General features: G+C 37.5%; 1 protein-coding gene across 1 annotated transcript in view; it reads left to right on the top strand.

Moving 5' to 3' along the window:
• MAST4 (microtubule associated serine/threonine kinase family member 4) overlaps positions 1 to 18,657 on the top strand; it is a 292,007-nt gene that overhangs the window by 262,090 nt on the left and 11,260 nt on the right. The window contains exons 16-26 of the mRNA XM_054002715.1: positions 3,763 to 3,971; positions 4,724 to 4,862; positions 5,949 to 6,081; positions 6,804 to 6,969; positions 9,613 to 9,714; positions 13,004 to 13,126; positions 13,394 to 13,506; positions 14,447 to 14,574; positions 14,676 to 14,899; positions 15,681 to 15,881; positions 17,150 to 17,379. Coding sequence (XP_053858690.1) covers positions 3,763 to 3,971; positions 4,724 to 4,862; positions 5,949 to 6,081; positions 6,804 to 6,969; positions 9,613 to 9,714; positions 13,004 to 13,126; positions 13,394 to 13,506; positions 14,447 to 14,574; positions 14,676 to 14,899; positions 15,681 to 15,881; positions 17,150 to 17,379 — 1,768 coding nt within the window. The remainder of the gene's footprint in view (positions 1 to 3,762; positions 3,972 to 4,723; positions 4,863 to 5,948; positions 6,082 to 6,803; positions 6,970 to 9,612; positions 9,715 to 13,003; positions 13,127 to 13,393; positions 13,507 to 14,446; positions 14,575 to 14,675; positions 14,900 to 15,680; positions 15,882 to 17,149; positions 17,380 to 18,657) is intronic.

Genomic DNA, 18,657 nt, shown 5'->3' with positions numbered 1-18,657 from the left:
AGGATTAATAAAGTTACCAGCTGTAGAATAAAACCCTAGCAGTCAGGTTAATTCATCATCATCCTGGTGGCCACTGGTTCAAAAGTGGAAGGGAACAGGTGGAAGTGTGACTTAGTAGGTTCACTAAAATAGCACAAGACAATTTACCCATCAGAATTTTGGACTGCAGTTTCATTACTTTGAATCTGTGTTTACTAGCTGCCATAAAGATAGAAGGCATTGGTACTGTTAGGTACGGAGAGGTGGTTTTATTACTCAAAATTGATGACATATTAGAACAACTAGCACTAATGCCTGTTGTGAGAGAAGGATCAAAGCCATTGTGTTCTCTTTGTCATACAGCCAGCCTCTCATTTCCTTCTAGGCAGACTAGGATAAGTCTGAAATACTGCAAGGAGAAGGCTGGGTGCATTGTTGGAGAGCTGCAGTGCTTTAGGTAGCATTTCTTCCTGCCTCCAAATAACTCTGATCTGGTCACAGGCATTGCTTTGTCAGGAGGTGGTGGAGTGCTGCTTTTAAATTCTGGTCTTAAATAACTATCTATAAACTTAACCAAATAATATAAACCACAGCCTCACAAGCAGCTTATCTTCACTGGAGGCAACATGAGACATTATTCCAGGGTAGAACAGAATTTAGCAGTCTCTTCTCAGGAAATTGCTGGTAAAAATGAAACAAAGTTCTTGGTCAGCAGGTATAATTTTTAAGCAGTAGGTACAGTACCTGCATCTGCACAAGGAGTTCAGACTCCTGACAGATTAAAGAATAGTGTCATCTATATTAGCCTTAAGCACTGAATGTAGACTAGGTTGTAAAATGCTCTAAAAGTTGGAGTTATTGGAGAGCTGTAAACTAGGCCTGAAATCTGTCTATCTGGATTTTTTTTTGTAATTAGAGATTTTTCAATTTAGGGAAAAAATGGGAATCATGACTGTAAGATTGGAGTGATAGATGGCATGATATTTAAGTGGGACAACTTCAGGAACCCAGTTAAATATTTTGGCTTGTTTTTGTCATCTTACCACTTTTGCAGTGTTTTATAATTGTGCCTAACTAGAGTAATTATAGAGATAGATTTTCAGACTGAGATTTATGTTGAAAGTGAAATAAGGTAATGTTTGGACACTGCCAAATGAATGTTCCTTATTCTTTATGAACGTTCTTATTTCTCTTGAAAACTAAGCTTTTTTGCTGTGTTGAGCTACAGCATCTGTAAAATACAGAGCACTTGCATACCTGTTGAAATTCACCCAGTGAAATCAGAGGATGTTTGGAAACTCTTGTTGCTGTTATGAAAACAGAAAGCTGAGGGAAGATAGGAAATCAAATTCTTCATTTGAAACGACAGGAGGATGCAACAGTACCACTCTGGTTGTGGCTTTACAGGGCAACAGGACATGCTGCTGTCAGTCAGTCAATTGACAGGATAGTCTGGGTGCTCTCCCTACACTGTTTTTGTGTCACAGAATCCTTAAATTTGAAATTGTCTTTATAATATACTGAAGATCATGGGCAGCATTTGATGATCAACATGCTGCTGGCTGGGGTATCATTTTCTTCATAAAGCATAAATGTTGTTTGCTGGGGTTACTGTGACCAGAGGATGTGAGGGATATTAAGACATTTTTGTGTGCTGAAGACATTTTGTGTGCTTTGTATAGCATAAACAGTGTATGCATGTGTAAAAGCAGAAGAGACTATTGTGTTGCAATTGTCTCATGAGTCTGATACATTTCAGCTAAACAGCTTTTTTTCTGAGAAACAACAGAATCCTAGTGGAAAGATACCTTCTTGTGACTGTAAGACTGAAGATGGAGTTTAGACAGCTGGGAAAATATAGCAACATGTACCAGATACTTACAGGAGTAGATAGTCCTTGGAACTTATCCTTTAATAATTTTAAAATATGTTAGTAATGATCTTGCAGATGTATATGATCTGAGAGGAGGATTTGTTAAGGTGCTGTAATAATATGTAATAAAATGTAATAAGGTGCTGTGGTTTCTGTTTGCCTTTTAAGAGGCCATCTTGCACACTGTCCAGTTTGAAACTCTAGAGGAATATTTGTATGCCAAGTCCTCAGTCAGTCCTTAGTTCATTCGTGTGACTAGGTTTTTTTGAAGGAGGGAGACTTCAGGCAATAATTTTCTACATGCCAGGAATGCAGAGAGGAACTGAAATAGATAAAAGAAAAGATATTTCAGGAGATTATGAAACTGACTGGAGAAAGCAACAAATGAGAGAGGAAAACCAAAATGCAAGGGAAGGAAAAGCATGGGAGGGGCAAGTAAGAGTTGGAGAGAGAAGTGAATATGAGGGGGGCAGTAGGAAGAGTTGCAGGACACAAGGCATGAAGTCAGCAGGGAGGAGTACTGGAGATGAATAACTCAGTCTGTATTCCATCTTGGGAGGGGCAGAAGGGAGTGAGACTTAGTAGGAGGCAGAAAGGGTGGGGTTTGTCATGGGTTTTGCCCTAGGTAGTTTTTACCTACTTTCATGATGGTGTAATGGCTTTTACCTGCCCCATGCTCAGACAAGAATGAGGGATTAATAAAAGCTTTTGGAATCAGTAAGAGAAACTATGCTGTCTGGAAATTTTTCCTTCACAAAGGAAAGGAGAAGTCCTGATTCTTTTCAGTGCCTAAAACTTCGGTAGCTGTGTGAAGATCTTTATAGAAATAGTAAGGCAAGTGTTACTTTTTGTGTTAATATAAATAATTGTATGCTGATAGTTGGACCTCGTGGGTATAATTAATTGAATTAAAAAAACGTCACAATTGAATCCCATTTCTTCGCCCTTTCCATCTCTATTTTCTCCTTTAAGTGCTTTCTTTCCATAAACACTGTGATAATTATATACTGGAAATGATATAAGCATTAAATGCTATAAAGTAGATTTCAAGGCAAAAATGTTCAGGATTTGCCTCAAGGGATTTTGAGAAGTGCAGCCATGAAGTCCTTCTGAGTATTTCACAGCAGAGTAATACCTTCTCCTTAGACCTGAAAGACAGAAGAGTTACCCAAGAGGTAACTCAAGAGGTTTCCTTTTCTTTGCTTCCCTCAGCGCATTGACTTTACCTAACCAAATACACAGGAAACCTTGTACCCAGCACCCCAGTGGAAATTCTCCAAGTCAAGATACAGCACAGCCCCACACTACCTTGTTGTTAACACAGTGGTCTTTGTTTTGGGTTACCTACTGCTGACCTTCCTCTGATACGGATCAGTAATGATGTCAGGGACTGAACAAGAACACGAGATTTTGCACCTGCTAATGAGGAGCCACACCTTCGATCAACTTCTAAGCAACCTTCATAAGAGACCTTATTAAAAATGTTTTAAAATTCCCTGGACTGAGTCATAATTTCCTTTCATCACACCTACAGAATAAGCATTTGTCACAATGATTTATAACACTGTGCCATAGCTGAATTTTATATGTAATCCTTTGTTGATGGGAATGCCTGAAATCTGCCTGGGCTAAAAGCATTTGCTATTGTATCTGCTGTTATATTTGCTGTTGTTTGGTTGGGAAGGAGAGGGAAGGGCAGAAGAGTTGTTTGGTTTAGTTTGAGTACTGTTTTTTAAACAAAAGGAGATTAGTAACTATTCTTTAATGTGAAAGATTAGGTTAAATTGAGAACAAGTCTTTTTTATAATATATATATAGTTTTAAAAAATTGAGTGGAAAATGTAATTTCAAATACATTTTTAGTAGTTAATCAGACTTCTTTCTTTTTCTCTCCCATTTGAACTTCTCAGTGCGGTTTATTTTGTGAGACACAAAGAAACCAGACAAAGATTTGCCATGAAGAAAATTAATAAGCAGAATCTCATCCTCCGAAACCAGATCCAACAGGCCTTTGTTGAGCGTGATATCCTGACATTTGCAGAAAATCCATTTGTTGTCAGCATGTATTGCTCCTTTGAAACAAGACGTCATTTATGCATGGTCATGGAATATGTAGAAGGTAAAATTGCTCTTCTGTTTTACAGAGGAAGAAGAGAATTTCTTTACAGCACAAAAGAAAAATAACCCATATGGTACTTGAATTAGAAGGGGCCCCCTGTGTGTCCTCCATACTCTGGCAATTCAGATTTAGGAACCAGATCCAACAGCAAGGTGGTTCTTTTTTTTCCACCAGTCATTATCTCCTGGTAAACAGCTTGTAAAACACTTGTGTTCCAGCTATAATGGGAAATAACTGCTCTTAGAGTAAGTTCCTTATAGATTGTAATCGAAAATGTGCTAGCATTCCAAGTTCACATGGAAATGTTTGCTTTTTTCCTGGAGCTGAAATTTTCATTAGCAAGTGTTGGGGAAGATTTGTAGTAGTTATTTTTACAAAGAAAGAAGAAAGAGGAAACATTTTGAAAAGGTGCTAACGTTGAAGGAGAACAGTGGACAGAAGCAGTACCAAAGGGATTCTGAGATATGGTTGTGTGGGCTTCCACCACTCCCCATCCCCTCAATTTATTCGTTTGTTTTCTCCTTAGGTAGCAGTACGTTACTGCTTCTCACCTGAATCCTTGTAGTGCTCTCTCCCACCTTCACATTATTTACAGTAGAGTAGCTGTGGGGCTTACATGTTTGGTTGAATCATCTGACTAGAAAATAAAACCTTAAAACTGCAGGTTTTGTTCCTTTTAACATTGTATATGGTTTATACTGATACACCTCAGAATTATAGAGTCATCTGGAACATTTGCACTGTTTCCACAGGTGGAGACTGTGCTACTTTGATGAAGAATATGGGTCCCTTACCTGTAGACATGGCAAGAATGTACTTTGCAGAGACTGTTCTGGCCTTGGAATACCTTCATAATTACGGCATTGTACACAGGGATTTGAAACCTGACAAGTATGTACATAGAATATAACTGAAAGAGGAGTTTGAAATTGTTAGATAAGACACAAAAGGTCTAAACTTCTAAATTCTAAGCAATTATTGTTTTATTGTAAATGTTACGTAGATTCACAGTTCATTCACAATATTTGAATGTTCATTACTTGTGGTTACAGCAAATGCATTTTTTTTCCAAAAGACCTGTTAAGAATTTCCTGTGTTTAAGATAGAAGAGGCGATCAGAGTAGCTAAAAAGAAAAAGGTATTTATTCTTCTTCTTTGAATGAAGGGAAAGACATTTTAGCAATTAGGATTTTTTTTTCAAAGTATACTTAAAGCACTGATACAAAATATCATCAACTTGCAGGTATTTGCATGTTTGAAGACAAAATTGACCAGATGCAGAAGTATCTCCTCTTGCTTGGGTTTTGGGGGTTGCTTTGTTTTTTGAGGGGTTAGGGTTTTCAATTTCAATATTTAAAAGTACAGTGTTGCTCCTATACAAAAATTGACATTACAGCAAGTAGCTGAAATACAAAGTATGGCCTTTGCAACTTCATTACTCTTCTTCCTGTTTCACAATAAAAAAAAGAAAAAGAATTGAAGTCATGGGTGTTGACCGACAATAGCTTCCTAGCATGAAGTATTAGTTAATATAGTATATGCAGTATAGTATTAATTACTAACTTAATACCCTGAGGTTTTTTCCAAATGCATGACTGACCCAGCTTGTTACAAATGGAAAATACTCACCTCACCTCAAAAATGATACACATTCTCTTTTAGGTCTTTCACATGATAACTGTTTCTTCAAAGCTTTAAAGGCTCAGCTCTCAAGACCACCTCTGTAGTTCTCTAAGATGTTGTTCAGTTGCACATGAAAAGTTTGTTTACTTCTGACAGTAATAGTAACAAATATAAGACTTAGATTTTTAACCTGTTCATTCTGTACCAGTTAAAGTACTTTTTAAGTTGTATGTATAATTCCACAGTGCTAATGAAGCATTTTCCTCTAAATATTATAATTGTAATAATAATAACAATGAGAAGCACATGATGTTGAATTATATCACAGTGACTTAAAAATTTTCTGGTTTTCAGTCTGTTGGTAACATCCATGGGCCATATAAAGCTTACAGACTTTGGCCTGTCAAAAGTGGGGCTAATGAGTTTGACTACCAATCTGTACGAGGGTCACATTGAGAAGGATGCCAGAGAATTCCTCGACAAACAAGTAAGAAACCACCTTTTTCATTTCTACACTGAATGTTCACATGAAGTAATATTTTGCCAGCAGAACATACTGTAATACTGAATAAACCATAGTTATTTCTGCATTGGTGTTCCAATTGAGTCTATCAGGTACTTTAACTGATGCCCTGAAGATTATTCTAAGCTTTTTCCTTTTTACATTAAGATCTATTAGTAAGATGAACAGCCTAATTGTATGCAAGTGAATCTGTGAAAGAGACAAATGGAAAACCGTTTTGTAAAGAATTCAGAAGTCTCAACAGAGTACTTGTGGAGCTCATCATGCTTTGTACAACCAAGGGTGCTAAAATCTGTGCTATGGCCCATTTCCCTTTAACCATGCCTCATTACCGTTGCTCACAATCTGTTCACTGTAAAAGTTACTTAAGATAAAACCATCACAACTTTCATATAAGGATAACAATATGTTTTAAGTTAAGTAAGATACTTGCCGTGATGGACTCCTGTGTACAAAGCACAAACTGTCCTCTGCGTGACAGATGTGCAAATATTGATTATGATGCCTCTTAATGTAGGTAGGTTGTTCTAAAAATGTATGTTTTTATGCTAACTCAGCAGACTAAGCCCAACTGCATTCCATTTTTTCCCATGTTTTCATATTAATTTATATTTCAGGAATTATAAATTCCTCATATAGCACAATTAAGACTTCCTTTGCCATCATACTTGTTTTCTTTCTTTTAGGTCTGTGGTACACCTGAATACATAGCTCCTGAAGTGATACTGAGACAGGGTTATGGAAAACCAGTGGATTGGTGGGCTATGGGAATTATTCTTTATGAATTTCTTGTTGGATGTGTGCCATTCTTTGGAGATACACCAGAAGAGCTCTTTGGACAAGTAATCAGTGGTAAGAATCATCACTAAAAAAACCCAAAATCTGATAATAGTAAATATATTACAATTTTACTGATAGACTACACAATCTGCTATCAAAGCAGTAACAATTAAATTAGATTAAAACCTGAATTTACTCTGCTAAGTACAGAAATCCATTAATGTAGAATTCAGGGGTTAAGCTACACTTATTTCGAAGAGAGAAGCTATGTTAATGAAAATGTAGTGCCACTATGCACTAGTGATTTCTTTCTTTGGTAAAGAAGTTATACCAGAGAAGACACAGTTAAATAAATTTGCATAAATGGGAAATTGTGCCTCATGGCACAATAAAGAAATTAACAAAGATGTAATAAAACTCTGAAACAAATGTCTCCCAAATAATAAATAATGAGAAAAAGAAGGAAACTAATTCAGTTCACAGATTGTTAATGATTTCATTGGTGATTGTTGGAGTGTAATGTTAGTTCTGTACCAGCTGTTCTTCCATTTAAAATTCAATAACCTTTTAGATCTTAACCTGCAAACTGACCCTAAGTATTGTTATGTGTCTTGTGACAAAACTGAAAAATAATTAAACAAAACTGTTTACTATCTTATCTGCTGTTTCAATAAATTTCCCAAATGCATAGATGTAGAGGGTCACTATTTATGACACAAGGTTAAGAGAATGGCACCTCTGTTACTAAGTATTTCCCAGTCTGTTTTATGGTCTGCTTAAAAAGTCCAATAGCTAAGAATATATCTCTGGTTCCTCTTTCTGTGAGAATGCAACAAATCCCCTTTTGTACTTAAGGAGACTTTCTGTCACCATCTTTATTTCCTCTGTCTCTGAAGCTGAAAGCCAGAGTTGTTTATAAACTATTAAAATGCATGTGACATCCTACATGTTCATGGATTTATAACTGTGTTGTTTTCTGATGTGATAAGCTGAGGCCTAAGTGGCAAGAAGAATCAACTGTTTAATTAACACAAGCAGCACATGCTGTCTGTTTTCTGGGTGCCCCATGGCTGCAATGCATATTCATGCTTTATTTTCCAAATCAGATTTAAACTGCAGTGAAAGCTGTAGGCAGGCAAACATGGAAATAACTCAAGTTTTTATTGCACTTCCAGACACATACACACCTATCCTTGTTTTTATCCTTATACTCCCTGACCAGGAGAAGGGGAGGGAATAGTCTTAAAATTAATGATAAAATTTGTACGTTTGGCTTTTTTTTGCATGTGGCATTAATTTTGCCTTTTGTAAAACATATTGTCATGTGTTACAATCTAGCTGAGACCTTTGTAAATAGCTTCATCTGTTTGAATATGTCAATTTATCTTACAGAAGTTATTTATAGAAGTCCTTTTGTAAACATAATCTATTCCCACTCACCCTACAAGACTGTTGGTTGGCTGTTTCTTGTTTTGATGTTGATTTGTCAGCTTTTTCTCTTTGAAATAGCCTTGCTTACTGAAATAATTCTTAGTATCTCTAGAAGAACTTTTGTTGGATATGTTTCCTGTGCAAAAATAAATGATCTCCTTCTGTTTGACTGTAAGAGCCATCCTAAAGAACCAAACTGTAGCCTATATTTTTCTTCCAGTTTCCATGAGCAAAATTTACATTCTCTTTAAAGTTAAAATCTTGCTGCCTCCTTTTTCATTGTAGGTTGCCTTTTCCTGTCCTCAGGTTTGCAAGGACAGCTGTGGGAGGCCTCAGTGTAAACTTAGATACCTAAAGTTATAAGAACTTAAAATACTGCCCCAGAAACAGGTTACATTTCATGTCTGTTTTTATCAGTACCTTTCCTTAATCTCTGAAATATGAAGGTTAAACCTGCATGTAGCTTCCGATGATTATTTATCCAGTTATGATTATTTAATAGAAGAAGTCTAGATCATAAAATGACAACAAAATCCTTGTACCTCCCAAGAAACTTCTTTGGAGTTTTGTCTAAACCTGAACTATATTACATTTGTGGAGGAAGTTTCCAGTAAAAATCAGGCAAAACTTGCTGTTTGTAGGCTTTTATCAAGTTCATATTCATACACAGCCTATCTTGATTGCATGGTTTAAGTCGAGGTTGCCATGAATTGCAGAAGCCATAGTAGTATAAGAGTCAGTAGAAGGAGGTTGTATGGAAGTATGAGACTCTTGGAAAAAATCTTCATTGCTATGTATGTTGCCAGAGTACAGTCTGACACCTTGACCCTTAGTCATGGGAGTATTGACCTCAGGGAGTCTACTAGCATTAAAGAGTGAACACATATGTGAGCAGCAACTGCTGTGTCAGGTCAGCAGTTTCCATCTTAACAACAGTTTCCATGGAACATAACTACAGTTTAAACCTTGATTTGGTGGGGGAAGGATACAAGTTGTGCTAATATTTTGAAAGTTTTCCATGACCCAGGCATTCATGTATTCTGCTGCTAAACACAGTTCTGTGTTTAATGATACTTCCAAAGAAAGTGGGAACATAGTATATTTATGCAGTCTGTGTAGAAAGTATAAAAATTAGAAATAATTGGTATGCAGCAGAGTAAGTTGAGAAAGTTGCTTTAACTCTCTTTTGCTGTTAGAGCATTTGAGAGCTCTTTCTGAGAGCATTCATGCAATTTGTGCTGGAATCAGACCTCAGCAATATCAAACAACTTCATTTTTTTTCAGATGAAATCAACTGGCCTGAAAAGGATGAAGCACCACCTCCAGATGCCCAGGATCTGATTACTCTGCTACTTAGGCAGAATCCTTTGGAAAGACTGGGAACAGGTTAGGAGGCACTAATTTTAAATTGTTAATGTACTAGAAATAGCTTCTGTATTCAGCATTGGGAGCTTTTGTTCACCTGTTTGTTTTGTTTGGGAAACATCTGTCATGACATGCAGTATGGTAATATGCCATGATAATTTATAGATTAAGACCAGTAATAGGATCTTAACATGATGATAGGTGTCCTGGTTTTTGTGGGACTTACATGGGCTCATTTATATTTAGTCTTCTACTAATTTGATAAATATAACAGAAATTTCCCAAAGATCCTGTAAGTCAGTGAATGGGGTTTCTTCATGAATACAGTATTAAATGACTAAATTCAGAAATCTAGGAGGGGAATCAATATACAGCTTCCTTTTTCAGAAGTATCTTAACCTGGCAGATTAATTCCTCCAGGTTTTAGGGTGGGTGATGAGTACTCAAAATTCTTATTCAGCAATGACTGTCTGAGGTTGTGTGGTGAAAAGTCTTCTCATTTTCATTTATCAAGTACTACTGCCTTGTATGAAAAAGAATTAAAATAAAACTGAATGTTAAGGAAGTATTAAGACTTCCATAGGCTAATGGAAGTACTGTGCATTTCTGTAATAAGAGTTTATTTGTTGGCTGATAGACCAGGATTTTTTTGGGAGTTTTCTGTGAGAGGCAGTAATGAATATTGTGTGTGATTTTTAAGTGTTAATGTATGGGAACCCTAGTAACTGACTGCCATCCCTTTAGGCAGAGCACTAGATAAATACAGCAAAAAAAAAAAAAGCCTCCTGCGTAAATGAGTCCAAATATAGAGGTATAATCTTATTTACAGTGAACATTGTATGCCATGAACAGAAATACATTTGGGATGCTAAGTAAGCCAAGTGGCAGGTTGAGTCAGCTTGAGAGTACTTGGCAAATTGCTAACAAAACTGAGTCAAATTGTGCTACATACTTTTAGGCCTAATTAAAAAGAGGTGATAGGAATCAGTTCATAACTGGTGTTATCACAGCTACTCAGGGGAAACACGATTATAACCCAGACCCTGAGTAGTATTGCCATGGTCCCAAATGACATGTCTTCCTTTGGCTTCCTTCAAGGCATGATGATTTTACTGATATGAAAGAACTGCATGTCCCTCACAGCCCGAATGGCTGGGATCTGTGTGAACAACCCTTAGACTTCACCGTAACTGATGGTCTGGACTAAGTGGCACTTAGCAAAGTTTATTGCTGTCCCTTGCCCCATGTTGAACAAGTTAAGATTGAGGAAGGTGTCATGCCCCAGTAGCTTCTCCACTTGCTGCCTGCATCATCTGCTGCAGAAGGCACCAATGCCAAAGACAAAATGAAAATCCACAACTAGTTCTATTCCCTTGTTTTAAGTACACTTTTTCCAGGTGTTGTTGTTTCATTGCCAGGATGATTTTCCTGGTAAATACAGTTTTAATTGAAGTCTGTTTCCATGTGAGAGGCTGGATCAGAAGTGGATTGCAAATTCTGTGTCTGTTGCTATACAGTTGGTGGAGAAAGTGAGTGGGGTGAGATCAGGCTGCCTTAAATACTAAATGGTCAGTGCCACAATGTGAAGCACTTGTGGTGCTCAGTTAGGAACTGACATCTTTAAAGCCTCTGGTCTCTCTAACAGTTGGCAGGCAGTCTGAAGAAGGAAATAAGGGAGCTATTTCTTTGAATCAGAGGGTTCAGAAGCCACAACAAAGTTGTAGGATCTTTAAGTGTTAGAATCAGCTGACAGAAATGGAGGCTGCAGTGTGGCAGGTCCCACATGTGCACTGAAAAATACCATGGTTTATGCCAGTCTCCACCATGCATTTCAAATTACAGTCCCGTCTGTTTAATATGTATTAGCAAGCTGCATAACACTGTGTGAAAATCACAATTGTGTACTTGCTCAGGAGACCTGAGTGACAAAGGCAAGTTGAAAAAAGAGAGATGGATACTACACTTACTTTGAAGAAGGAAAACATCAGTAAAAAGACTTCTTTGGGCTTGAAGTGTCTGATACCAATCAAGAATAATAAAGTTCTGATGTAATATCCCATTACTGTGCTCAGATATTCACTGCTTAGCTAGTGACTTCTGATGAGATGTGATTTTGTTCTCCTTTGGAAAGACTTGTCTCCTTTGAATTTTTTCCTGGTGCAGTATGAAAAGCGAAGAATCCAATCTAGAAAGTCTAACACTGACTTAGAAACCAGTCCTGGAGATTTCATTTTTTTCTCTCCATAGCCTTGACATAGAGAAGTATACATGCTGTATCAAAGTGCTGAGTTGATCCTTGCTGCCAGGAGGCACTCACCAAGTCTCCTCCCCCCTGAGCTGGACAGGAGGAGAAGATATGCCAAAGGCTCGTGGGTTGAGATAAGGGCAGGAAGTTGCCATCATGGGCAAAGCATACTAAAACTCAGGGAAGTTAGTTTAATTTATCCCAAATTTACATTACTGCTTTACTTCCTCCCTCCAAGCAGCACGGGAGGACAGGAAATGGAGCTAGTGGTCAGTGCATCACATGCTGCCACTGCTGCTCCTTCCTCCCCACACTATTCCCCTGGTCCAATGTGGGTCCCTCCCACAGGATGCAGTCTTCAGGAACAGAGTACTCCAGCATGGGTCCACCATGGGGTCAGAAGTTCTGCCGGCAAGCGTGCTCCAGCTTGGGCTCCTCTCTGCCACAGGTCCTACCAGGGCAGTGCTCCAGCACAGGCTTTTGCACGGGATCACAGTCTACTTCAGGGATCCACCTTGCTCCACTGTGGGGTCCTCCATGGGCTGCAGGTGGATCTCTGCTCCACCATGGTCGTCCATGGGTGCAGCTGTCTCCCCATGGTCTGCACCATGGGCTGCAGGGAATCTCAGCTCCAGTACCTGGAGCTCCTTCTGCACTGACTTGGATGTCTTCAGAGTTGTTGTTCTCCCCTGTTCTCACTCCTGTCTTTTGGCTACTATTGTACATATGTAGAACTACATATGATGATTCTGACTAATAGCTAAGATATTAGTACACCTGTACATCTGTGTAGCTAAGATATTAGTACATCTGGAAAAATAAAAATCTTAAAAGGGAGACATGATAAAGCAGTAAATTGTCAAAAGAAATGGCCACAAGAAAACAGGGGCAGGGGCTATTTCTGACAGGTTTAGAATTTCTAATGGGAATGGGTAGTAGATGTTCATGCATACAGCGATGACTATGCCTTTCTATGACTGTTTGCATTGTTGGCTGGGGATTTAGTTCACCTACTGTCAGAGGATTTGGTACCATTTGCTCAGTGTTTTCCTCTGGCTCCTCCAGGTGGTGCATATGAAGTAAAGCAGCATCAGTTCTTCAGGAGCCTTGACTGGAATAGCCTGCTGAGGCAGAAAGCAGAATTTATTCCACAGTTGGAGTCTGAAGATGACACAAGTTATTTTGACAGTAGGTGTTTTATGGTATTAAAAAAAAAGTGATGAACGCTTTGTTTAAAGTAATCACTGTCTTTGACTCTTGCATACTGCTTTTAAAATCTCTGTTATCAGAATCACTGGCAGCTTGCAATTTCACCAGTGAATTGACACTTCAGCAAAAATAATCTTAAGATTATTTTAATATTTTTAATATTTTAAACTAGATTTTTATTTATTATTAAAACATGGTATCCATTCTTCCCAATAAATTCAGATATTTTATTACCCTTTTCTATAGCTCGTTCTGAGAAATACCACCATATGGAAACTGAGGAAGAAGATGATACCAATGATGAAGATTTTAATTTAGAGATAAGACAGTTCTCCTCATGTTCACACCGGTTTTCGAAAGTAAGTAAAAATTTCTGTAATCATTGCATTTATTGTTGTACTTTTGCAAATTTTGGAAATATTAAATATGAAGGAGATACACAGGGCCTTGTTTTCTCAAGAAGCTATGAAGTTAACTGAAATTGAGCAAGAATACAATGAATACGATTAAATCAAAATATGGGAACATTGTGTAGAAAAGTTACTTTTTCAATCTTTAGAATACTAATGGAAAATTATATAAATATGGTAGTATTTTCTGTAGAAGACTCATCATAGCATAACAGAAAGTGTCAAGGAAGCGTTCTATTAAATGCTAATACGTGTTCTTTGCATTGGTTTCTTTATACATAGTTTTCATGTTGCTCCAGTTGTGTCCTGGTTATCTTGTAGGTGATAGCATAACAAATATTACAGTACTACCTTGTAGTAGGTATTAATTTAATGACATTTGACCAGCGGAAAAAGCAAGGTAATGTGTTACAGTCATGGAGAAATGTAGATTTTAGGGAATGATCTGAATGCTCTACCCAAAAGGTAGTGTTACTCTAGTAGCTGAGATGAGAGCTAATTTTTGCTGATCAAAGTGGGCATGTTCAGGCAATACAGTGGAGGGTGAATTGGCAGGAAATAATGGAAGAAAGCATGCAGGATTTCGGCTTTACAGTCTTGATTCGTACTTCGAAATGTGGAGAATACTGATAAATACATAATGAGAAGAGGCTCTATTTGTATACTTGTACATAAGGAGCCAAGAAAGCATTTTAAGAACACTAAGTATTGGAAATTTGAAAAGTTTCAAGAAATTTGAGGTTTGCAATCTGAAATGCTATATAAGCATTTAAAATCATAGAACTGTAGATCATGCATATGTTTTTTTTAAATCAAATGTGTCGGTGATACTCAATTTTTTTGTGGGGTTTTTTTTTGTTTTGTTTTGTGGGGTTTTTTTATTTTATAGGTTTTTAGTAGTATAGATCGAGTCACTCAAATTCAAGGTGAAGAAAAGGAAGATGCAGGAGACAAAACAAAAAGTGTAGCATTGCCTTCTGTGGAATCTTTAAGCTGGAGTTCAGAATATTCTGAAATGTAAGTAGAAGGATGTACAGCAAGTCTTCTACATCCTGCTTGCCAGATAGCAGGCCTTCTCATTTAATAGCAGAATGAGAGTTTGCTTATTTTTTATGCAGACAGCAAATATCTACATCCATCTCATCTGAGAATGACAGTAGCCGGCAGCAGTGCAGTTCTGGTTTGCTTCCAAAATTGTCCATATCAGTCGAAGGAGATTCCACCAGCTCACGGGGACCCCGGGAGGAGCAGGAAAGGTCTGCATTTGTGAGCGATGAAATAGTGCAAGACGAACCTGAAGTAACCACTCCAGCAAGTACAATCAGCAGCTCCACACTATCAGGTAGTGTGTGTCTTGACTGATGATACTACAGACAGGTGCAGACCACCTTCTTGTGGCAGTAGTATTCATAGATTTAGAAGTGATGCATTTCAGAATTGCTTTCAAAAACAGCTATCTCAACAGGGAGCTGGTTTGGGATCAGATCAGGTCTAACACTCTGTACTGCACATTGTGTGTTTTTAATTAAGACTTCTCTATCATATACACCTTTCAGAATTGAGAGGATTTTCTTTGACTTGTGGAAGTCACTTTGGTGATTACAAATCTAGGAGGAAATGTTGCAAACCATTCTCTACTTAATTAATTTTGAGCATAGTCTCCCTGCTCAAATACTTGTTGCATTTCAGTAGACTGAAGTGCCTTATTTTCATATCTACACATCTACCAATTTTCAGCTTACTTCTCTTTTGTATCTCAGTAAGTTTTTTCAAGATATACCCTTCTGTTCCCAAGCCCTTGATTTCCCATGTAGTCCACATTTTCCTCCCCCTCCCTTCTTTCTGTTCTTGGAGAAAAAAATTTCCTCAGGGTCATCCATCTCCTTCCCTTGTCTAAAACATTGATATTGACTGTGCTGTATCCCAAGTCTTGCTTGCTATCCCCTGGGTCCTGTGTAATGGTGCTGGCATTAACACAGCAGCTGCAGTGATAGCTCCAACCGTGTAATCCTTTTCTTACACTTAACCAGTTACACTTGAGAGTAATTTATTTTTTATGTGGTCCATTAGCAAAAGGATATTCAGTTTTCCATCAATGTCTTTATCCCTTCTTTTTTGTACAGTTGGCAGTTTCTCAGAACACTTAGATCAAATAAATGGAAGAAGTGAGAGTGTGGACAGTACAGATAACTCCTTAAAGCCAGCTGGTGAAGTTGCATCTCACATGGCTCGACAGCGATTGGAAAGCACAGAGAAAAAGAAGATCTCTGGAAAAGTCACAAAGTCTCTTTCTGCAAGTGCTTTGTCCCTCATGATCCCAGGAGGTAGAGATAAATACTTTTAGTTGAAATGTTAATTATTTATGCAATGCTATGAAGGCTTATGATGCAAATGCAAGATTTTGTATAGTCCAGAATTGATTCTTCATCGCTCTTTTTGTTTCTCATGTTCACTTGCATGACTAGTTAGTGCAATCTTGTCAGCAAGTCATGGTGCTCACACTACAGTTGAGGGGCCTTCTCTGACAGGCAGAAATGCAACTTAATGGTGTTTGATCTTGAGCATGCATGGCAGGATGCAACTTCAGTCCTTGGTCCATCTGACAGTAGGGTTGTAGATTAAGTTTTAACTAGCTCACAAAAACAGATGTTTGTTAAAGCAGCACGTGACTAGTTCTGCCTCATCCCCTATAAAAAAAGCTGATAAACAGGAGAGCAGTGTCACAAAAATAGAAATAGCATGTAGCCTCCTACTTGTACTACTCTTGAGTCTAAGTCACTTGATCTTAACTTAGATGTGATGATCTTAACTTAGATCAAGTGCTCAAAATTTGGAGCCAGAAATAATGCTGTTAGTGGACGTATAACAATAATATTGAGTGTTTTCATATGAAGGATTGGTACTTTGCTTTCTTGTTGTACAGTACTGAAGTCCAAACTGCTGCAATTGTATTCACATTTGCACAAGCGTAAGCACATAGTGCATTCAAAACAATAAAATAAAGCAAAGTTGGAACTGGTATTATTGTGAGAAACTCTTGCAGTCTTTACATGATGTAGCAGAATGTAGCAATGGAGCCTTCTTACAAACATTGAGTTACTGCCCTAGGTACCCAGTAGATATTGTGGTTTAATGGGAGTAGTCTTTATCTATTTTCGTATATAACTGAAATCAAGAAAACAGCTAGCAATTTGTTAAGCATTGCTGGATTACTTAGGGAGTGATTTTGGGTGTATTCATAATAATATTTGCTACCCTACTCTCATTTTCTTCTCATTAGTGTTTGCTAGGAAACGACTGAGAATAGTTCTTGCAAAGTTAGCAATGAGTGTGTTTCCTGTGCAAAAGGAAGCCATCTATGTCTAACAAATTAACCCTTGCATTAAACAATAGAGTTTACACTCCTGGGAAAATAATAAGGTTCTAATATCTGGTTGTTGAACTTCTCATTCACTAATATGCACACCAGGCGAGGAGGAAGAGGAGCGGTTGTTTAGACAAAGACAATGATGTATTTTAATACAAAAATATCATTAAGCCGAACAAAATCTGTGTGTACTCAGAGTGTAATAGGTAGATTTTTTTTTTCCAGATGTGTTTGGTGTTTCTCCTTTGGGAAGTCCTATGTCTCCTCATTCCCTATCATCTGACCTTTCATCATCCCGAGATTCATCTCCCAGCCGTGATTCATCAATTGCTGCTGCAAGTCCTCATCAGCCAATTGTAATTCATAGTTCAGGGAAAAAGTATGGCTTTACCATCCGAGCAATCAGGGTTTACGTGGGTGACAGCGATATCTACACTGTGCACCACATTGTTTGGGTAAGATAATACATGTTTTCTTGCTGATACGTGGCCACAGAATCTTGTAACGATGGATTCACTTTTTTGTACCCGTTGTATCTCTTTGTTGACAATTACTGTGTAAGTTACAATGATATGCCAAGCAGTTTTTCTTAGAATGAAATTCTGCCTGTGTACAAGAGCAGTGTTGCCTGTAGGGAAGACAACAAGCCATCTTTGGCAGAAGCATTATCTACACGTGGTGTTGAACTTCTGCAAGTTCACTTGTGGCAAGTTTGTCAGTTTTGAAAAATAGTGTCTTGAGTTCGGAGTACTAGGTCTTAGAAAACCAAAGGCTTGGTGCAGACCCTTTTTGATTTGGATCAGGATCTGCAGTTGTAGGAGGTTGTAAAGAGAAATTGTTGAAAAATAGGTGGAGTTTAGTAAATGGAACTATTTTACAAGACACAGGTAAGCTAATCTCAAGCACCGATTTTCTCTGGTGTAGAAATGTGCAGATTGTTTGGAATTGTGAAGACTTTTGAGGTTTGTATGGTGCAGGAAAAAGATTGACTGTCTTGAATAAATAATGTATTTTTCATCCTCTCTTCACTACACCGTGGGAGAGAGGCTAAAGCAATTCTTTGGTTGTCAGCCTCCTTAACTTTAAAATAATTATATATTTAGGTACATAGATATGCATTTATTTTATAATTTATGTTAGTAACAAATTGTCATTTTATATATGGTATAAATTACACGTACATAAATACTATATGTACATAATTAGTTCAACTACCCTAAAAAATTATCGCAAATTTACCAAAAGACTTCAAGTTTTTTTACACTGCTTAGTTTTAAATAGGTATTGTAGATTTTGAAGTAGCAGTGCTGATGCAGTGTATTATTCGTTTTTTTATTCCTATTGTTCACCCCTTAGACCTGTTAATCCATCAAGAACATTGAATCTGGAGAACTGGCTACATTTGGTGGATAATGGAATAAATTTTAAAAAATTATTTCTTGCCACTAGTGTAACGTCACACCAGTGAAAGGAAGGGGGAAAATGGTACATTGCAGTACAAGCTAAACCTTGGGGGTTTTTTTAAGTATCATAAGTTTGTTGTTTAGCTCTGTTTGCATTGTAGTCTTCAGTAGTGTCTGCATGACTTAAAATACCCATTTAAAAATAGAATAAATTATTTAAACAACCTTCAAAATATTTTTCAATTCAGTTTGTTTTGGTCCATTGTCACTTCTGTGCTGCACCAACTCCTCTAATGGGAAGCCTGGTAAATTTGAACCAAATAGAAACAA

This window comes from Vidua macroura, chromosome Z (assembly GCF_024509145.1).
Source record: "Vidua macroura isolate BioBank_ID:100142 chromosome Z, ASM2450914v1, whole genome shotgun sequence".
Lineage (NCBI taxonomy): Eukaryota > Metazoa > Chordata > Aves > Passeriformes > Viduidae > Vidua > Vidua macroura.
Note: the sequence above shows the minus strand (reverse complement) of the source record. Positions and strands in the feature narration are given on the sequence as shown.